Here is a 19,973-nt window from a genome sequence, read left to right as displayed (position 1 = left end):
TTGTGTTTGTTAAATATTCAGGAATTTCATGAGTCCCTTGCTAGACAGTTGACAGCGTCAGATCAGCCACAGTGAGAGCATTTACACCATGGACATAGGCAGACACTACAAAATATCTTTTTTCTTTTTCCTTCCAGAGAGCTAGTCTATCAGCACACCACTATCTAAATACTTTCTGGAAACGTGGAAAAGGTGGAGTCTTAATCAATATGTAAAAGCATTATGAAATAATCTACCTTATTTAAGTATGATGTATCATTTAAAATCTTTTTTTAAGAGTTAATATAATTTTATTTGTAACTACTGACATCATGATGTCTAATTCTAACAACATCTCTCTTTAGTCCAAATGGGCACCATGATCTTTGTCTAAACAAGTTTTCCAAAGTTTCAGAGTACAGTATAAAGACAAGTTTCAAGGGAGAAGCTGGGATAATGTTTTTATAAAGCTCCAATTGTAAAGGAACAACTGAGGTTCAGAATCTAGATTCTCTAACTCACTCTGTCTCATAGAGTAGCCTCTAGTCACATGTTTCTACTGGGAACTTGACATGTGGCTACTCTGAACTGAGATATGCAGTAAGTGTAAGTACACATTGGTGTTTGAATATTTAATATGATACAGTGTTAATAATTTTTATATTAACTACATGTGGTGGTGAGAATATTTTGAATATATCATGTTAAATAAAATATATTATTAACATTAATTTCATCTTTTTTGTTTTCCTTTCTTTAATGTAACTAGGAAATTTTAATTATATATGTGGCTCTCATTAGTGGCTCATACTATATTTTGATTGGAAGGCACTGCTCTATCCTAACAGGCAGAATGAACATTTCTCAATTCTATCATCTTGGGGCTGACAAATTATTGACTCAAAAATGAAAAAAAAAAAAAAAAGCTCCTCAGTCCTTGAGGTGTTCAAAGTCTCATTACTCCAAGACCTCTCATTAATTCCTATGTAGTAACAGGACTGGCTCCTACACAGAGAAAGCACTGAGTGACCTGGGAAGCAGCTAGACATTGGCTTTTCATACACACTGGACCTAGTTTCTTTCATTTTCTACATATAGACATTTAAACTAAATTGTTGCTGAAGGTCATTAGAAATTAGCTTGGATCCCAATGTATGACAATGTGTGTAGAAGTAAAATAATCATCATTTCTTCTAAAAGGAAAAAAAAAATAACCATGGCATCTTGTAATGGGTACATCATCTGTGCGTGAAGTTCTTGAGTCAAGTCAACTGATAGGGGCTCCTGTGGTGACCAGCTTGTAATAGGCTCCTTTCTGGGCCATCAGCTCTTTGTGGGTCCCCTTCAATCACTGTCCCCTGTGACACAACAGCAATGATATTTGAGTTCTGGATGGTGGACAGCCAGTGGGCAATGACAATGCAGGTCCAGCCTTCTCTGGCTTTGTCCAGGGCAACCTGCACTGTCTTTTCACTTTCTGTGTCTAAGGCAGAAGTAGCTTCATCTAGCAGTAAGATTTTAGGATCTCGCACGATGGCCCGAGCAATAGCAATGCGTTGTTTCTGTCCACGAGAGAGTTGAGACCCCTGGGACCCAACGTTAGTTTCATATTTCTCTGGGAGAGACATGGCAAAGTCATGCAGCTGAGCCTGCTTTGCGGCTTCTATGACTTTTTCCATGGGAATTTCTTTGGTGGTGTCCCCATACTTGATATTGTCCATTATGCTGCAGGCAAACAACACTGGTTCCTGGGAAACAATTCCTATGTTCGAGTGGAGAAACTGAACATTGACCTTTTTGCTGTCATGCCCATCTATCATCACCTTCCCTTGGTCAGGATCATAGAAACGTTCCAACAGCTGAATGCTGGTGCTTTTGCCACATCCACTGCTCCCAACAAATGCCAGTGTTTGCCCTGGACTAACCGACACCGAGAGACCATTCAGAACTTGTATATTAGGTCGAGATGGATATGTAAATTTACAGTCAACAAAGTCAATTTGCCCCTGGAAATTGTCCCATTTTTCACCTGCACCACTGTATACACTGATAGGAGGTCGTTAGTCCAGCAGTTGAGAAAACCGTGCAGCTGATATTTTAGCTTTGGCATAACTTGGAGTATAAGAGTAGGCTTTTCCAAGAGCTGTTGCACTCAGCACAACTGAAGAGATCACCCTGAACACATAGCTGAAATGGAGCCCTGCATTGTAGATTAAGTAACCTCTGTATCTGTAGGAAGCAGAATTAGCAACAAACACAATGCATTGGGAAAAACCAAAGCAGAATCCATAAACATTTGCTTTTCGAATGGCTGTCTTGAATGGCTTCACCAGCTCTCTCTCAAATGCTTCAATAAACTGCCTCTCCTTTCCAATTCCAGCAATAGTGCGGACATTACTAAGGATTACTTCACTTGTAATCTGTCCCGCAATCTCCAGAGCCTGCTTGTCTTGAGAGGCAAACCCTGTCAACATTCTGGTCTGTACAGCTCCTGATAAAGCCAAGAAAGGGAGGAAACACACTATGACCAGGCTTAGCTTCCAGCTAAAGAAGAAGGCGATAATCATGGCCACAGTGATGTTAGTGAAGGAATTGACCATCATTCCAATTTGAGAGCCGGTAGCCCCTTGAACTTGGGAGGCGTCTGTAGCAAGCCTTGTTGTCAGTGCTTCAGGGCTATTTCTGAGGTCATCAAACCAGCCAATGTTTTGCCCTAATATTGCTCTGAAACCAAATTTACGTAGCCTTTTTGTGAGGAGTTCTCCAGATTTAGCAAAAGCATATCCCTGCAGAAATTGAGTGCAAAGGGATACACAGCCCATCACTACAAAAAGCAGGCACACACCATGGATCTGTGACCTTTGCTCTTCTTTATCAGGCAGTGAAAAAGTCTTTGCAAGTAGTAAGCAAGAAAGTAACCCAAGAATCTGGCTGAATAAAAAGGCATAAAGGGGTGTGACTGCCCCATTGGCAGCTGCACCCACAGACCCTACCAGCATGTAGGGCCATTCTGGGGCATTGAGTTTCAGAATCCTCCTGACCGGGGCAGGTTCAATTTCTTCTTCCATGGGAAGGTTCTTGTCCTTTCTGTCTTCTTCATAAAGAGATCTATGATTTACAACAGCTAACAGAGGCTCATGTACCAAGTAAGAAAGCTGAGACTTAGAGCGTTGCCGGATGGAAGCTTAGGTTACCAGAAAAGGTGTCAGACTCAAATCCATTCCAAACCCACATGGTTCTTCTAATTGTTATAATGGCAATTGGTCCATTGCCTTTACTTCCCTTCTGATGTATCATTTAAAATCTTAAGAGCAGTGGCACTGTTTTAAGTCTAAACATGTTTCAAGAGTAAATAAATTGATAAGATTGTGTTTCATTGGTGGCAAGGAAAGAACAGGATTCATCTAAAATGTGTCTCCTAGTTAGCTTGGCTGTCATGTAGCTGATCTGCAAAGGAGAATATTCATGTATACAGATGTGGCAACAACTGTTTACATTTCTGCTGATCACATTTTAAGCTGGACTCTGGTAGAGCTAAGATTTTGGTAAATCTAGCAGTATTAGAAGCAGGTTGATATCCTATTCAATGTGGGATGGTTGCTAAGGGACCAGTCAATGTAAATTAGAAGTAATAATAGCACTGGTTTAAAAGGGCAAAGAATTAGGGCTGGGAAGGGAAAAGACTCCCTATAGAGGACAGGGTTTTTGCAATGACTAGTGTGGATGCTTGCTACACAGCTCTTTCCGCTTCTGCCCTGGGCCAGAGAGCCAACGAGGAGTGGGGACGGAGCAGAAGACAGGAACACTGCAGCCATGCTGGCTTCTCTGGCCTTGGCTTGGCCTGGAAGAAGTTCAGAGAGCCACAGAAAGGAAGTTTGTTATCAGAGTTGGCAGCCCTGCAGTCGTAAACTTCGGCAACAACAGGAAAGAGAAGCGAAAACATCTCTGACAGTCAAATAGCAATTCCTGGGCCACAAATGATACAAAAGACAGCTGGAATGTTCCCCAAACCTGAAGATCCCCAAAGGCATTGCAGTGGGACGGTTCATTGACCGTGGAAGAGCTAATGGTTGTTGTATGTACAGCCTAAAAATAAAGTGCTGATAAACACTGTCCCTGATTTAACCCATTTAATTCTCACAACAGAAGAAGAAACTGAAGCATGACAGATAATGTCGCTTGCTTGAGATGCTCCATGAATAAGAGAAGGAGCCAGGATCTGAGTCTCTGCTTTCAACTGCTTGGGTCAAACAAAAGGATGGATTTGTGTGAATGGCGATGGTGTGAAATGCAGTCATCCGGCAGGGGAACAGGTAAGTGAAGAGTGAAGATGTAAGTAGCTGAGGAAGGGAGGTGGGGGAGAGGGGCAAGGGAAAGTGATGGCGGGAAGATGGAGACAAATGTATTCGAACATTAAAAAAATAAAATAAATTTTTTTAAAAAAGATGTAAGTAACATGAGGGGTGGGGACAAGACAGGACCCAGTTCAGGAGACATACAGCCTTGAATCAGAAAGAGACAAAACCCACCTAGAAAACCTAGACGATCTGCTATCTACTGGCCAAATGGCACCATATATCCAGGCCATTGCTGAGCCTCGATACTGTTAATGGCAACTACTGGAGGGGGTTTGAGGGGTTGGGGGATTAGTGAAAAGGCTGGCCAAGGCCTGCCCTCTCCTTTCCTTTAGTTAGTAGTTCTGTGTTCAGGGAGAGTCCATGCCAGTTTAGGACAGTGTTTTGAGGAGACCACGCTGAGCTGCATTTTGGGAGTATTGACCTGTAATCCAAGGGGAAGATTATCATCACATACGGGACCCTATTGAGCAGTGGGCTGGGACAGAGATTTCAACTTCCTGAGACAGGGGCAAATCCTAAAAACACTAAGCTAACCCTTAAAGGAGAAAAGGGAATCTGTATAACTGGAACAGGATAGTGCTGAAAATTCGGTTGGATGAGCACAGCCTTGGCTCTTCCTTGTGAACTCTGTCTGTATATTCCTGGAGACTGCAACTAATTATCAAGAGCACCAGCACCACCACATTCTTTATTAGCTGATAAAACCTTTGTGAATTGATGGTCAAGTACAGCTGGTCCTTGAATAACGTCGTTTCATTCAATGCCATTTCCTTATAATGTCTATGAGAGGCCTTAGAAACTTTACTCTTGTTTATATCAATTAACCTACAGTAAATTTGTTTTATTATAATCGTTGAGCTTAAAGTCACAGAAGCTGTTGATGATGTTAAGTGAGGGTTTACTGCAATTATAGATTAAACCACCACATAAACACACTAGGGCCCAGGCCGTGTTTGATTGGGGGAGCTCTTGGCTGCTCAGTGGACGGAGCCCTGACTTCTGCTAGGTGACTTTGGTGTTTCCAGATTTGACAGCACTGAAAGCAAGCTCTGGTGCCTGCGAAGTGAACCGGAGGTGGCAGCGTCCTCCCCTAGCTTCCTCCCACATAGCCCATGTCTTCACCAAAGAGCGTTCTCTCCCTTTAAAAAAAAAACAAAAACAGTTTTATGATATATAATTTCCATTCCATAAAATTGTGTTCTAAGTGCACGTATAATTCAACATTTTCTTGTCTATTTAAAGAGTTGTACATATATGACAAATCTAATTTTAGAACATTTCCATTACTCCGAAAAGGAACCTCTTTGCCCATTTGTATTCATACCCCATCCTTACCTGTGAGTCCAGGCAGCCACTAATCTATCTTTTGTCTGAACAGTTTCATGTGCTGGTGAAACAGGAGATGTTGTGCAAACACAGCATCTCCCCTGCACCTGGGGTGGAACAAACACAGAAAAGTTGACTATTTTTTGCATGAGCTGACGTTCATTCCCATAATATAGAAAATTGGTAACTTCACAAAATGAATGTGTTCAAAGATGCAATTAATTACCTACTGCTTATCATCTTTGAATATATTCTGTGAAAGATAAGAGTCATTGGCTGACTTAAAGGTCCAAACTTTATATTGCTGGATTCCAGAGCTGCCCATGAAAAGTAGGGTGAGTGTCTTGTTTGTTTGTTTACCCATTTTTTCCCCTCTGAAATTCCATGTTGTTGATGTATCTTATACCCTTGGGTGCTCCTCAGGATATGAGTTGCTACTACAAAGCAGACCTTGTGAGGAAACTGGTCCGATGTTAGAACTCCTCAGAACATCACAGATGCATTTGAATCTTGCTTGTAGTATTCGATGGTTAGTGTGGACCACTTTCTCTCCTCTCTTGGGTGGACCATTTGCTCCTGCAGTTTTCTCTATTCTCTCCTGTACTGTCAAGTTTTCCGTCTCCACTGTGCCATTTGCATCAGGATGCACACTTCTTGCAATTACTTCTATTTACACAAACCTGCTCTTTATCCTGACTTCCCCTCTGGATATTGCCCATCATCCCAGATTCCCTTTTCAGAAAATTCTGTGATAGAATTGTCAAAGGTCACTGTTCTTACCTCTTCTTCAGTTTCCCCTTAAACCCACTCTGCACAGGGCTCTGTGCCTGCTGATCCACCAAAATGGCCAACAGTGTTGTTGCCAGTCACCATTATGTGGCCAATCCAGTAGTTGACCCTCAGCCTCTCATAACTTATCAGTTGCATTCAACACATTGATCATCCTTGCCCTCCTGGAACACTTTCTTCTCTTGGCCTCTGCAATAGCAATGTCTCTTGCTGTTCATCTATTTTGCTGCTCCTTATTCAGTGTGCTGTGCTGGCTACCAATGATCAAATCTCTAACATATCTAAATGTTGAAGAGTCCCACATCTTGCTTCTGCACCTCTTCTCTCTTCTGCCCGGGGCATCCTCCAGGTGATCTTATACAGGTTGATGAGTGCACTAAATATCGTCTCTGCTGACTTCCAAATTTGTGTCTCCAACCCACTCCATCCTCAAATAGTCGAAGTTCAAGAGAATTGTTCTTGGAGATGCTGGAAATGTGAGAGGGCCCAGTGGGCTCTGTCCTTGGACCTCTTCTCTCCTTAGTGGTCTTCTTAGTGGTCCTCCCTTAGTGGTCTTATCCAATCTCACAGCTTTATTTTAATGAAGTCCAGCATATCAATTGTTCTTTCATGGACCATGTTCTTGGTGTTGCATCTGAAAACTCATCACTGAACCCAAGGTCACAGATTATCTCCTAGAAGTTCTATGGTTTTGCATTTTATTACATTTTGCCCTGTGATCCATTTTGAGTTAATTTTTATGAAAGGTATAAGGAAGTCTGTATCTAAGTTCATTTTTTTTTAAATATGGATATCCAATTGTTCCAGAGCTATATGTTGAAAAGACTGTCTTTCTCCACTTAATTGATTTTACTTCTTTGTCAAACATCAATTGACTATATATGTGTGTGCCTATTTCTGGCCTCTTTATTTTGTTCCATGTCCCGTGGCTTTTAATACTGATATCTTTTTAACTTATATGTCTAAGCTGGACTTCTCCTCTGACATTCATACACATATATCCACTGCTTCGCTGGTATCTTCACCTGAATGCCTAATTGACCTCTCAAACTGAACACATCCAAATTTAACATGCTCTCCCTCCCCCAACCCAATCTGTTCCTCCCCCCATCTCAGTAAATGGCAACTATATCTTTCATGTTGCTCAGCTCAAAAATCTTGGCTTTGCTCACTCTCTCACACTTCTCATTAAATAGGTCAGAACATTCTGATGGCTCTACTTGAAAATATATCAAGAATCCGGCCACTTCTCCCCATCTACATGGCTACCCTGCTGGTGAAAGCCCCATCCTCCCTCGCCTGGGCCATTCAGCAGCCGCTGAACTGGTCTCCCTGCTTCTGCCCTTGCTTCCGTATAGTCTGTGTCATGGAGCATCTAGAGGGATCCTGCCAAGGTCATTTCACAATAACTCTTCTGCTTAGTTCCCTCCAGTGTCTTCCCATTGAACTCAGAGACTTTCAGATAGCCTACATGGTCTTTTATTCACTTTTTCTACCCTCTCACCTCTCCAACCTCACCTACTGCTTCTCTTGTTTACTCTGCCTCAGCCACCCAAGCCTCCTCACTGACCTTCAAACAACCTGCACAGGCTCCTGCCTCAGGGCCTTTACCCCAGCTCCCTCTGCCTGGAACATTCTTCTCCAAGATACCCATGGGGCCTACCACCTCACTTTCTTCAAGTCTTTGCCCAGATTTCACCTTCTTCATGAGGCCTTCACTGCGCAACTCATTTAAATTCCCCCTTGCCACTGGCACTTTTTATCCCAATTACCTTACTCAATCCTGTATCCCCTTCCCTTTAAATGCATCACTTATTTATGCGTAAGTTCGATGAGAGTAGAATTGTATGTGTTTTCTATTTTCCCAGCACCTCCATGTTGGTCAGTGATAAGTGTTTGCTGAGTGAATGAATGCCTGGAAGAAGGGACGACTGGCATGTCATTCCCTGCCCAGGTGTCCACATGTGCAGCACACTGGTTGGGTGGGCGGATGAGAACCTATGGGAGCTGGTGTGGTAAAGAGTGGAGCAGCCTCAAGGCCTGCTCTTCATTGTGGCCAAAATGGTGGAAGTTCCCCTGGGCTGTGGTCACTGAGCTGCTTACTGAGCCAGGCAGGAAGAAATGAGGAGGCTCATGGAGGCTGGAGCTGGGGGTGAGAGTGGAAGAGACTGAGTGTGGCAGGTCTGCCGTGTTCCCAGGTGAGGGGAGGGGCAGTGGGGAGGCCCTGCAGGCCTCTGAGGAAGCTTGTCTCTTCCCTGGAGACAGCCAGCAGTTGGATTGCCCCCTCAGGAGATATGAACAGTTGGAGGGTTGCCCTCAAAGCACTGAACAGGGGAAACCTCTTGTCCAGCTCCTTCCATCCCATTCTTCTACATCCCCCACCCCTTTTCCCCAAGCTGAGGAGTGGAGACCCAGCAGAGGGAAGGAGGGAGGGAAAGCAGGTGCTTCAAGACCCCACCCCCTACTCCTGACACCTCAAAGGAGCCTGGTCAGACAGGAGGAGGCATTCCTGCTGGAGGTTGAAAGTGGACCAAGCTGAGGGTAGATCTGAGCTCTGCTAGAATATCTGTTATGTTAGTTAAGTAAAGCATCTAAGAGAAAATAAACAATGGTTAGAAGGCTGAATTTGCAAATCTCAGTCCAAGAAGAGCAGTGTTTTCTTTAAGAGCTTTACTCAAGTAAAGAGGAATAAAAAAGCAGAAAACATAATTCCCTAAAAATATTTCAGATGTTGCCCCAGGTTTCTTCAGAATAAAATTGAACACACTAGGTTAACCTGGGCAGGGACCGAGAGCTATAGGCCCTGGTCTCAGCCCCATGCTGTCTGGCTTCCCCAGGGATGTTCCCACCATAACCAGAGAGATGGCATTTGACCTGAGCCCCCAACTCACCCAAAGGATGCCGGTGAGCCCTGGATCACAGAATGCTAGAATTTCAGAGCTGAAAGGCGTGAATTAGTTCAATTCTTCATAATGCACAAGAGGAGGCGGGCTCACAGAGGTGGATGGTTTGGTCAGGATCACACAACAAATTAGGGGGTTGTGATAGCCAGAAAAATGGCTCCCCAAATGTCCACATTCTAATCCCCTGAACCGTATAATATGTTCCCTTATAGGGCAGTGGGGCTTTTCAGATGTTATTAAGTTGAGGATTTTGAGATGGGGAGACTCCTGGATTATCCATGTGTAATCACAGGGTCTTTATAAGAAGGAGGCAAAAGGGCCCGAGTCAAAGAGGAGGACGTGAGAGCAGCTTTCGTGATGCAGCCACGAGTTGAGGAACGCAGGCGACTTCTAGAAACTGAAAAAGGAAACAGATTCACCCCTATAACCTCCAGAGGGAATACAGCTCTACCAGTACTTTGATTTTCGCTCCGTAAGACTCATGGCAAACTTCTGACTTCCAGAACTGAAAGATGGTAAGTCTGCGTTAAGTCATTACATTAGTGGTATTTTGTTAACAGCAACAACAGAAAACGAATCCAGTGGCAAAGGGAGCATGAAAGTGCTCATCTCTGGACTCCCCTTCCCATGGCCTTTCTACCATCATTCTGAACTGAAGATGAAGCACAGTGTTTTCTTGAGTAGGGTGAAAGTCCCAGGTCCTGGCATGAGCCCTGTGCTGTGACAGAGGTCTGGCCGGTGATAGAAGATCTACCAGGTGGGGAAGCCTTTCTCCAAAACTCGTGGCCAGCTCTGGTGTGATTCAGACAAGGACAGCTGCCAGTGTTTTGAGACGTAGAGTCTAGGGTGGTCAGTGCTCAAAAACTGGGAAGGCCACTAAGGGTTCTCTGCCTAAGTGCTAATGGGGCCCTGGATTGGGGTCAGGAGGCCCTTTGGAGCAGAGGCAGCGGGACCTCAGCCATGGAACCTGAGCCACGGGTCAGAATCAGAGCAGGGATAAGTGGGCTACCTGGGCGCAGAGAGCCGGCCCCGCCCGCAGGCATGAAAGCCCTGTGACGGTCACTGGTGTGGAAGGCAGTGAATGAGACTGAGGGCAACGAAGTAGTCAGCCGTGGTCACTCAGCTCAGAGCAGGGCGGGGAGGCTGGGGGAGCCGGATCCCTTCCCCTTCCAGTCTGGACTGCTTTAAGAACGGAGGCGGGGCTGGAAAGGGCGAAGGGAGGAAATGTCAATGAAGGCAGCTTCGGGAAGCTGAACAAGACAGAGGCCGTTGAAATGAGATGGAGGCTGATATTCCCCACCATTGTCAGAGCTGAATTTTAATAGTTGCAACAATAAACATGGCATGCGAAGCCCTGCTATCACTGGACTATGGCTGTAAAGTAAGGTCACATCTCCTTATAAATGTCCAAATTCCAATAGCTCAGCAGCTCTCAACCATGCCTGGATATCGCAACGGCCTGGAGGGCTTAGGGCCCCAGCAGGGGTCCTGTCCCTGACTTGACTTCTCTGGAAGCAGCCTGGGTACTAGGATTTGTAGGAAGCCTTGAGGGCCACTGCTTGTGTAAACCCCACTGGCTCCTTGCACGTACAGTGGATCTCTCTGGCTATCCCACAGCTGTGCCCACGGGGCCCCGTGCACATGCTCACTTGAGCTCGAGGCAGAACCCTCCACAGCCTCTGGCACAGCCCCCAGTCCCGGTGCTGGGTCACTGCCTCCCACTCTGGGAACATCTGGCCTCAGGAGATACAGTTTTCCATAAGCTGCAGACCTCAGGCAAAAGACAGGCCCTCGTGTGAGTCCCCCCAAAAGAGCTGCTCTGGGGCAGTGTACCCCAGGTCTTCCTGAGGCCCTGGGACAGTGGAAGGGAAGTGCCCCAGAGAGCGACTGACAAGTCCTAAGGATGAGGTAGCTCACGGGGCTCACAGAGCCAGGACTGTCCTCAAGAACCCACATCGGGCCACTCACTGCCCTGACAGGTTGTCCCCTGCCCAGCAGACCCCACTGCCCCAGGTGGCTATCCCACATCTTTTTCTCACCCAGCTCTAAAGTCTCAGCTGAGGCCCCAGTTCCAGCCCGGATGATCAGTAATGGGGAAGATCTCTACCCTATTCTATAGAGAAAATAGAAAGAAAATGCTATTTAGCATAATTTCAAATTAGCATAATTTCCTTTACCATGACTGATCAAAACTTCCTTCGTCGGGAACCACAGACTTCACCACAGACATCACAGGTGAGATGTGTTAGCTGTATTGAAACGAGATCTGATATTCTGGGCTACAGAAAACATGCAACACATAGAGACACAGTGTGTTGGTGGTGTTTTGCAGGTTTACGTCTCACAAACACAGAGGTGCTGATAAAATTGTATCACAAAAGAGAAAAGAGTATGGTATGTTTATAATTATGTGAGCTTCATTATCGAGACTATTTTTGATGAGAGATGAACTGAATCCTCTGCTTCCAATTTACACATCTGGTGATCCCAGGAATTTTCCATAGCTCAGCTACTGGCTCTGTGCATTTCAAACCTTGTTTCTCCTCCTACCCACATACTTCTGTTGCTGGGACCCGTAAGACATGTTCATGTGGCAATACAGCCATGGGTCCTTAACCTTTACGGCCAGGCCAGGGGAGACTGCCCAGAAGTGGTAGGAATGTTCCTGGAAGACATTCTTGTACCAAGGCACCCGGCAGTAACTGAACTACACAGGGAAGTGAACTGCAGACCAACCAAATGGGTCATCAACCTTATTTCCCTTGCTGGATTCCCCCAAATGTGACGGCTATTCCACCATCATGTGGCCTGAAAGGGTGTGACATATGGGAGTCTGGAGTAGACGTAAGACAATGGTCTTAGTCAGTGGCGGTTAAAATATCATAGTTCTGGATGTTTTACAGAAATACATGACCATGTTTTTAGGGTCAGCGAAATGACCTGGCAAGAGAGGGCCTGAAGCTGGAGCTGCAGAGGCATGTGTAGACTGAAAGGCGCATTCCACAGACAGAGCCACACCACCCTCCAGCTCTTTGCCTGCACAGCAACTTCTAGAGGTGGGTTGACCTCCATACTGAGGAAGTGGGGACTGGTTTTACACTTGAATAGCCAAAAGGCCATTTGGAATGTGTTTCCTGCAAGAGACACTGCCTCAAAATTCAAGACTCCACCCCTTGGGAGGCAGAAATCTCCTTGAAACTTTTAAGTTTTTCAGTATCTATTCATTAGAAGTTCATTTTTTGCCCATCCAGAACTAGTCACTCCATTCACTGGCTGATTTTATAGTTATCTGGTGTTGGTCACTAAATTTGTGTTTTGCAAACTGGAGTCCGCAGCTCTGATGACAATTTTAAAATGTTATGTTGAGTGAAATGGTACATGTGCTCTGGAAAAGTTTGGCAGTTCCTTATAAAATAAAACATATAATTACCTTACAACCCATCTCTCTCACTGCTAGGCTTTCATCCCAGAGAAATAAAAATTTACGTTTATACAAACACCTGTACATGAATGTTCACAGTAGATTAATTTTAATGGCCCAAAACTGGAAACAGTCCAGATGTCCTTCAACAGGTGAATGGTTAAACAAACTATGGTATACCCATAACACAGAATACTACTCAGCAATAAAAAAGAGCAAATTGTTGATACACACTACACTTTGGATGGATCATTAGGGAATTATATGAGTATAAAAGACAATCCCAAAAAGATACTGTGACTTATATAACATTTTTTAAATGACCAAACTATAAAGATGGAGAACAGATGAGTAGTTGCCAGATGGGAGGGTGCAGTGCAGGAGGGAGCTGTGTGTGGTTACAAAAGGGTAGTTCCAGGGATCCCTGTGGTAATGGAATTGGTCTAGATCTTGACTGTGAAGGTGGAAACTACACATGTGATAAAATTGCATAAAACAAAACACACATACACACACAAATAAAGACAAATGAATAAGTGTATGTCAAACTGGTAATATCTAAGATAAGTTTTGTCATGGACGTTGTCAATGTCAATGCTGTGAGTGTGATATTATTAAACTACAGTAACATCTTGAGGTATAGTTTATCATTGGGGAAACTGGATGAGGGATACATGAATATCTCTATATTATTTCTTATAACTGCATGTAAGTCTACAATTACCTCAAAATAAGTTTAATTTTTTAAAAAGTTACATGGAGCCCTGACTGGCATGGCTCAATGGATTGAGTGCTGGCCTGCAAAACAAAGAGTCACTGGTTCTATTCCAAGTCAGGGCATATGCCTAGGTTGTGGGCCAGGTCCCCAGTAGGAGGCGCACAAGAGGCAACCACACATTGATGTTTCTCTCCCTCTCTTTCTCCTTCCTCTCCCCTCTCTCTAAAAATAAATAAAAAAAATATTTTAAAACATAGAAATAAAATTAAAAAGTTACATGGATATTATGATGGCAATTAAAAAAAAAAGAATATCAGTATATTCTGGATGATCTGTGTGACCCCTTTATAGACTTTAACCTAGTTCCCCTGTGGCTCATTAGTGCTTTCTTTGGCATGAATGTTTATTGTCAGTCATTTTGCATCAATAATAACCACGAGGCAAGAAGAAAGTCAAGGACAAGCCTCCCCAGTGAGCAAGTCAAGTAACAGGCACATGGCACAAAGCAAGGAAGATTTTGCAAGGCAGGAATGAGAAAAATTTTTATGAATCTCCAGTTTGGCTTTATTATTATAATGCTACTTAAATACATATAAACTCATATACAGCTATAAAGCCAAAACAAATTTCCAACTGAATATAATAAAATTTACAAAACCCATAAAATTCAAATTAGTGGCATTAATTTAATGCTATGAATGATGCTATTGTGCTGAAACTAAATTGCTGATCACAAAACAGAGATGATACACTGCTACAGAGCTTGCCCACCATCTTCGTTTGGAACTGGGGTTGCTCTACTTACAACTTGAACTTTCTAGGGAGCCAGGAAGCAAGTAGGAAAAGGCCTTAGACCTTCTGGAATAAAGGTAGCAAGGACCCCTCGCTCTCTACCTTAATAACATGCATCTTACTCTGACATAGCCCTGACCAGCTTGATTGATTAGTTTTCTAGCCTTTGCAAATAGGTTGGGGTCTAGGGGGTGGGGCACTTCTGCAGGCTCTCTGTTCCCTAATGACCACAGAGAATCTGAGAGTCACAGTGAGGCTGGAAAATTCTGAAAAGCAAATACAGAAACAAGTATTTTAGCAATTAAGAGGAAAAGACACAGAGCTTCGGAGAAAACCACAGTTTGCCTGCACAACACAATAAATAATGGTCATGATAATGACCTTGAGCGATGAATGAAATGTTGAATTAGGTTGAAAATCTCATGTTTAGGAAGACCAGGCAATCTGTCTGACCCTTGTGAGTTTTTGAATTCTGGTCCTTGAATGAGGAAGCAGACTTCATTTAGCTCTAGACCTGTGCATCTGGGGACCCTCCCTCCCAGCAGGGGCGGGGGGAGAAAGAGAGAGAGAGAGGGAGTGTATGTGTTGGAATGAGGGAAGGAGGCTGAATTTTATGACATTCAGGACAAATGGCCTCTTCACACATGATTAACCATGCCCCCCAACATCCCCTGCACTCAAAGCTGCTGATAATTGCCCCCTCATTTCGGGATTTTGAGGCAGCACATCCGACCTTCCGAGCTTTCATCTGCGCACCTCTTCATGCCTCTTCTGACAGATAATTATGGCTGAGTGTGAGCATCAACAGGAAAGCAGACCTCTTATCTTCATGCTGGGCACTTAAATGGGCATTTAAAGCAAATTATTAATAACCGTGCTCAAGAAAATGAGATGAGCAAAAGCGTCTGAGATATTGACATATTGTGACTGTGGAAGAAAAAGGACATTTCTATGACAAATAGGCGAACTTTTATGAAGTAATTAAATATTAATTTATCCAACAAATATTTATTACATACCTTCAATATTCAAAATATCTTATTAGGAACCTCAGGGTACACAAAACCATACATGATTCAGTTCCTAATCTTATGGAATTTGCAACCAGGAGCTTTAAAAAAAGATTTATTGTTTAAAAGACCTGTGCTATAAAGAAGTGTCAAAAATGTAGTTCAATCTTAGCACTTGAGGAGGTGAGCAACGGGGGCGTCTAAGAAGAAAGGACCCCTGAGCTGCCCTTGGAAGGATGGGCGGAGCAGTGATGGGCAGGAGCAGGCAGGGGGGCATGCTCCGTGGACGGGATGGTCTGGACAAAGTTGTGGGGGCGGGAGGCGAGGCAGCCGTCTAGACTCTGAAATACCAATGGAGTAGTAGCTGGAGATGGGCAGAGACAAGACTGGAAAGTGTTTTCAAGTGCCAGGCTACGGAGTTCAGCTTTACTCTTTGGGAAGTGGAGTGACTAACAGAAGTGGTGTGAGGGGGGCCAGTTAGAAAAGATTAGAATGGCCTCCAAGTAGAAGCCCTTTTGCAGGTGAAGCATCTAGAGAGGGGAAGTGGAAACCTTTAGTTTCAGGGAGCTGGGCAAGGCCATCCAGAAAGTCTGGAGGAAGGTAAGCTTCTCTTTTGGTCAGAAAATAGCAGGGCAGAAAATAGCAGTGTTTGATAAGGTTTTATGGGTTACAGTAAGGAAGGGGAACTCAGCCTCCAAGACATTCTCTGTCCCAAAGGGCTCCCCCAACTTCAATGTTTTGACATTAATTGACAAACTCTATCTTATCGGCAGGTTGACATTTTGCGATTTTGAACTGATCCCATAACCATGTGATTTCATAGGATGTGCCTGAATCTCCCCAGAAGGTAACCCATACCTGGCGGTGAGTCCCAAACCTATTGCTAGAGTTAGTCAAGACCCTCCTCAGAAGCTCAGAGTGTACCTGGCAAATAGTATGTTACTATTCTGCACAAACTGCAGAAGTTTGTGACTAAGGTTTCTATGAAAGGCCTAGTTCAGGTCGGACCTTCCTCTATTGGTTTGTTCATTCGGCTGAGTATGCTGAGCCCTGCTGTCTGCAAGGAGCCAGGCCACCTCTGTGGCCATCATCCACAGTGACCTTCCTGTTCTCTGAAATCCTGCTCTTGGGAACACGTGTGGTGCATCCCGGTTTACTTCACTGGCACGTCTATCCTTCCGAAGGCGGACGCAGTGGAGTTCACCTGTTGGGTGAGATCCAGACAAACCACCAGGGAGGAGTGGATTGAGGGTCACCTTCGTGGGGAGCCTGGAGAATAAGTCATCATGTCACTTCTAACTGTGTCGCCATGAAGAAAACAGCACTGCTGGTGCATGAAGGCAGCAACAGCAGCTAGTATGTGCGGTGCTCCATCTGGGTCTGACACTGAGGTCCAACTTCTTGAAAGATAGAGAAACTTGTTTTCATAGGGTCTGTGTAATTTTCCCAGGTTACGCAGATTGTAACCTTGGTTTGAACCCACAACAATTGGGCTCAAAGCTTAGGCCCTTAAGATATGAAGTAGGATTGCATTTGGCTACAGGTAACCACCTGACCACTGTGTCCCAAACGGGTGTGGGGTTCGCTGCCTTTATTTCCAGTGGTTAGCACAGGGCCAGGCACATACTAAATGATGATAAATTAATAACAGTGTGAAATGAACATTAAATCAATTCAATAAATGTTAAATGAATACAGGGGTGAATACTTTCCTTAAGTAATAATTCCACTAATACCTTACATAAATTTTAACAGTTTTGTTGTTAGAGCTCAGTCATGTTTCAGGGGTAACAGAGAAGATCCTCTGCTTCTCTACCTGTGAAAACAGTTCTGTGCAGAGGCCAGGACAGGTTTTCCTAGTCTCGTTGGGCAGAGGAGGAAACTGAGGCACAGGAAGTCTAGATGACTTGTCTGAAGTCCCAGAGTAAGGGCATCACTGTGTAGAATTCAAAAGCCTTTTTTTCTGACTTTGAGGTCAGTATCCCTTCTCCATCACTATGGCTTTTCCTCTAAATAGCAGGGTAGAAGCCAAGGGGTACAGTCTTTCTTTTCTCATTAGCGTTCTTCCCAGGATAGACTGTAGAGATTTTTACCAACGGGTTGTTCTATTAAATGTCATAAACCACCAGCTCCCACCCTTTCCTTCCCATGTGGTCTTCCATCCTGCTTTGGAAAGCATCTGTGAGCCTCATGTTCTGAAAGCAAGAGGAGAAAACATATTAGGTTCTCTAATATGATAATAACATAAAAGAAATATATGGTGCCCCAGAGGGAGAGAATTACAAATGGATGAAAAGTGCCTATGTAATGTAGAGGCCTTTTTTTTGTTGCTGTTAGGATGTAAAAATAAATAGAAGAAAAGAGAGTGCAAATAGAACCTGCAGCAAATGGAAGGCAATGGGCCTGTTTCATCGGCACTTGCACTACAGTGTGATGCCATTTTTAACATTCCCTACTTTGTCATTTTTCAGGTATCCCTGCAGCCTCATGCTTGCTTGCCGGTCTTCAGGAGATTTCTGGAGCTCCCAGTGAACGAGGAGAGCCTTTGGCCAAGTCTTCCCTGTTCCTACTTCTGCGGACCTTGTCCTCACCACCTCCCTCAGGGTTCTTGGTTGTTCCCCAAAGTCAGACCCTGGGCCGGGCAGAGATGGGTGGTGGCTGAGGCCATACTTCCCAGTGTTCTCACCGCCGAGGCCGCCAGGCCAGGACAGCCTGTGTGCTGACTTGGGGCACACTGTGCACAGCCCTGATGAGGAGCAGGGAGGGGCAGGGGAGCTCACCTCCCAGGGAAGCCAGACCTTTGCTGGCACACGGGCTAGGCTCCTCCCTGGGCTCTGGGCTCTGGCACAGCTCTTTTCTATCCCAAACTCCCAGGCAGGTTCCCCTGAAGGAACACCCAGGGCCCTGCACCCTAGAAGCATAGTCCGTGGGGGGCTCTGCCCACCGGCCCCTTACTGCAGGTCTCAGTCTGCCTTGCAGGCTCCAGCCCAGCCCTGCCCAGCGGCTAAGCTACCTGGATGCTCCATGTAGCCCACTGCTGCCCTGAAATCCAGCTGCACTTCCTCCAAGGCTACTGGCCATTCAGGAAGTAAATTCTGTTGTTTCTCCCAAGTCTTACCCCATTCCAGATTTCACTGTTCTTTTTTAGGGGGTGGGGGGTAGTTAAGTTTTATTTATTTATTTTTAGGGAGAAGGAAAGGGAGGGAGAAAGAGAGGGAGAGAAACATCTATTGGTTGCCTCTCATATGTGCCCCAAACAGGGACCGGCCTGTAACCCAGGCACGTGCCCTGACCAGGAATCGACTGGCAACTTTTTGCTTTGCGGGACAATGCCCAACCAACTGGGCCACACCGGTCAGGGAGAGACCTCACTGTTCTTGAAGGGGCCCCTGACCTTCCACCTATAACAATTTCCATCTGGCACAGATGCTCTTTGACTTAATTGCCAGGCATCTTTTCTCCTTTGTCTTCATTCTGCAGCCCTCCCATCCAGCAGGTAGGCTTTGAGTTTTATTCAAGCTTTTCTTTCTGATTCCCGTCCTCTCTTCACTGACCTGTCATTCACACAAACAAGCCAGGCAGCCCATCTCGGTGTGGGCATGAAGGAGACCCCTGGTTTCCTCCAAGACCATGAGGGTTGGGGTTGGGGCTGAAAGAGCCCAGGCAGTGAGGGGGCACAGGGGGCCTGTCTTGTCCTCATCATCCTCCAGCACTACCCTCTTTCCACTGCTCAGGCCTCCCCTGGCCCCACTTGTCTCGGACTCGCCTACCAGCCTGACTGGGCCAGGAGCTTCCTGGCTGGGCCCCACCTCTTCTTGGGCCCATGGCTCCCTTCTGCTCAGGTGGGTGCATACCACCCATGACTGCCCCTTTGCTGTTTCAACCAAATGCTTCATGTGGGCCAGGCTTCTGACTGGGGGGTACATGGCCCAGCCCATAGCACCCAGAGATTGCGCCATAGGGCAGGTGCAGGAGGGCCCCTTCCTGGCCCACGCTTCTGTTGCTGGTTCCTGGGGATGCTGGGAATCAGTCAGCTCTCCGAACATCATGCAAACAGGCAGGGCGTGTGCACAGCCACTGTGTTTCTGGGGTTTGCGCATCGTGGCCTTACCCTCTGCTGCTATCTGGCCAGGACTGAAGTCTGAGTCTCCCTGCCCTGGCCTCACCATGGGGCTTTCTCCTCAGTGTCCTGACAGCCTCTGCGCCCCTTAGTTTCTCAAAATACACCCCAGGGTGCCACACATGTTCACATCAAAAGTACTGATAAGCAAGGGATTCCTTCACGTTCTTAAAGCAGAACTCAGTAACACAATCCCACTTCTGCTGTTTTTGAAAGGCAAGGTCATCATGTGCAAAATTGCAGTTTCTTCTGAGTTTAGATACACTGAGCCAGCCCTCTGAGCTTGGCTGCTCAGGGACGTGTCTCGTGGTATACTCGTGGTCTCTGCACTTTCTAAGCAGAGGTCTGGGAAGTGGGGAGCTTCTCCCAACAGCTGGCAGTGGGCCACTGCCTGGTGGCTCTGTGATAGGCTCTCCTTTCTCAGAGGCCCTATCCTGGGCCCCTTGAATACAACAAAGTCTTAAAAAATGAATGATGTCCAGGAGAGACAAGAGAGAAAAGCTCAGAGACCTCAGAAAGCTCATGCATAAGCTACAAGGCTGAGGCCCCACGGAGCT

General features: G+C 45.4%; 1 protein-coding gene across 1 annotated transcript; it reads right to left on the bottom strand.

The window, feature by feature from the left end:
* Positions 1–1,246: 1,246 nt before the first annotated feature.
* LOC129078828 (bile salt export pump-like) lies at positions 1,247–19,396 on the bottom strand. The gene is given in 3 exon segments (XM_054583816.1): positions 1,247–1,325; positions 1,327–3,163; positions 18,868–19,396. Coding segments are annotated over 3 exon segments (2,445 nt in total).
* Positions 19,397–19,973: the final 577 nt, after the last annotated feature.

The sequence above is a fragment of the Pteronotus mesoamericanus genome, unplaced genomic scaffold (assembly GCF_021234165.1).
Source record: "Pteronotus mesoamericanus isolate MK-2021 breed Mesoamerican mustached bat unplaced genomic scaffold, CSHL_Meso_final contig_74, whole genome shotgun sequence".
NCBI classification, from domain to species: Eukaryota; Metazoa; Chordata; class Mammalia; order Chiroptera; family Mormoopidae; genus Pteronotus; species Pteronotus mesoamericanus.
The sequence above is the reverse complement of the archived record's forward strand: the minus strand, read 5'-3'. Positions and strand labels throughout refer to the sequence as shown.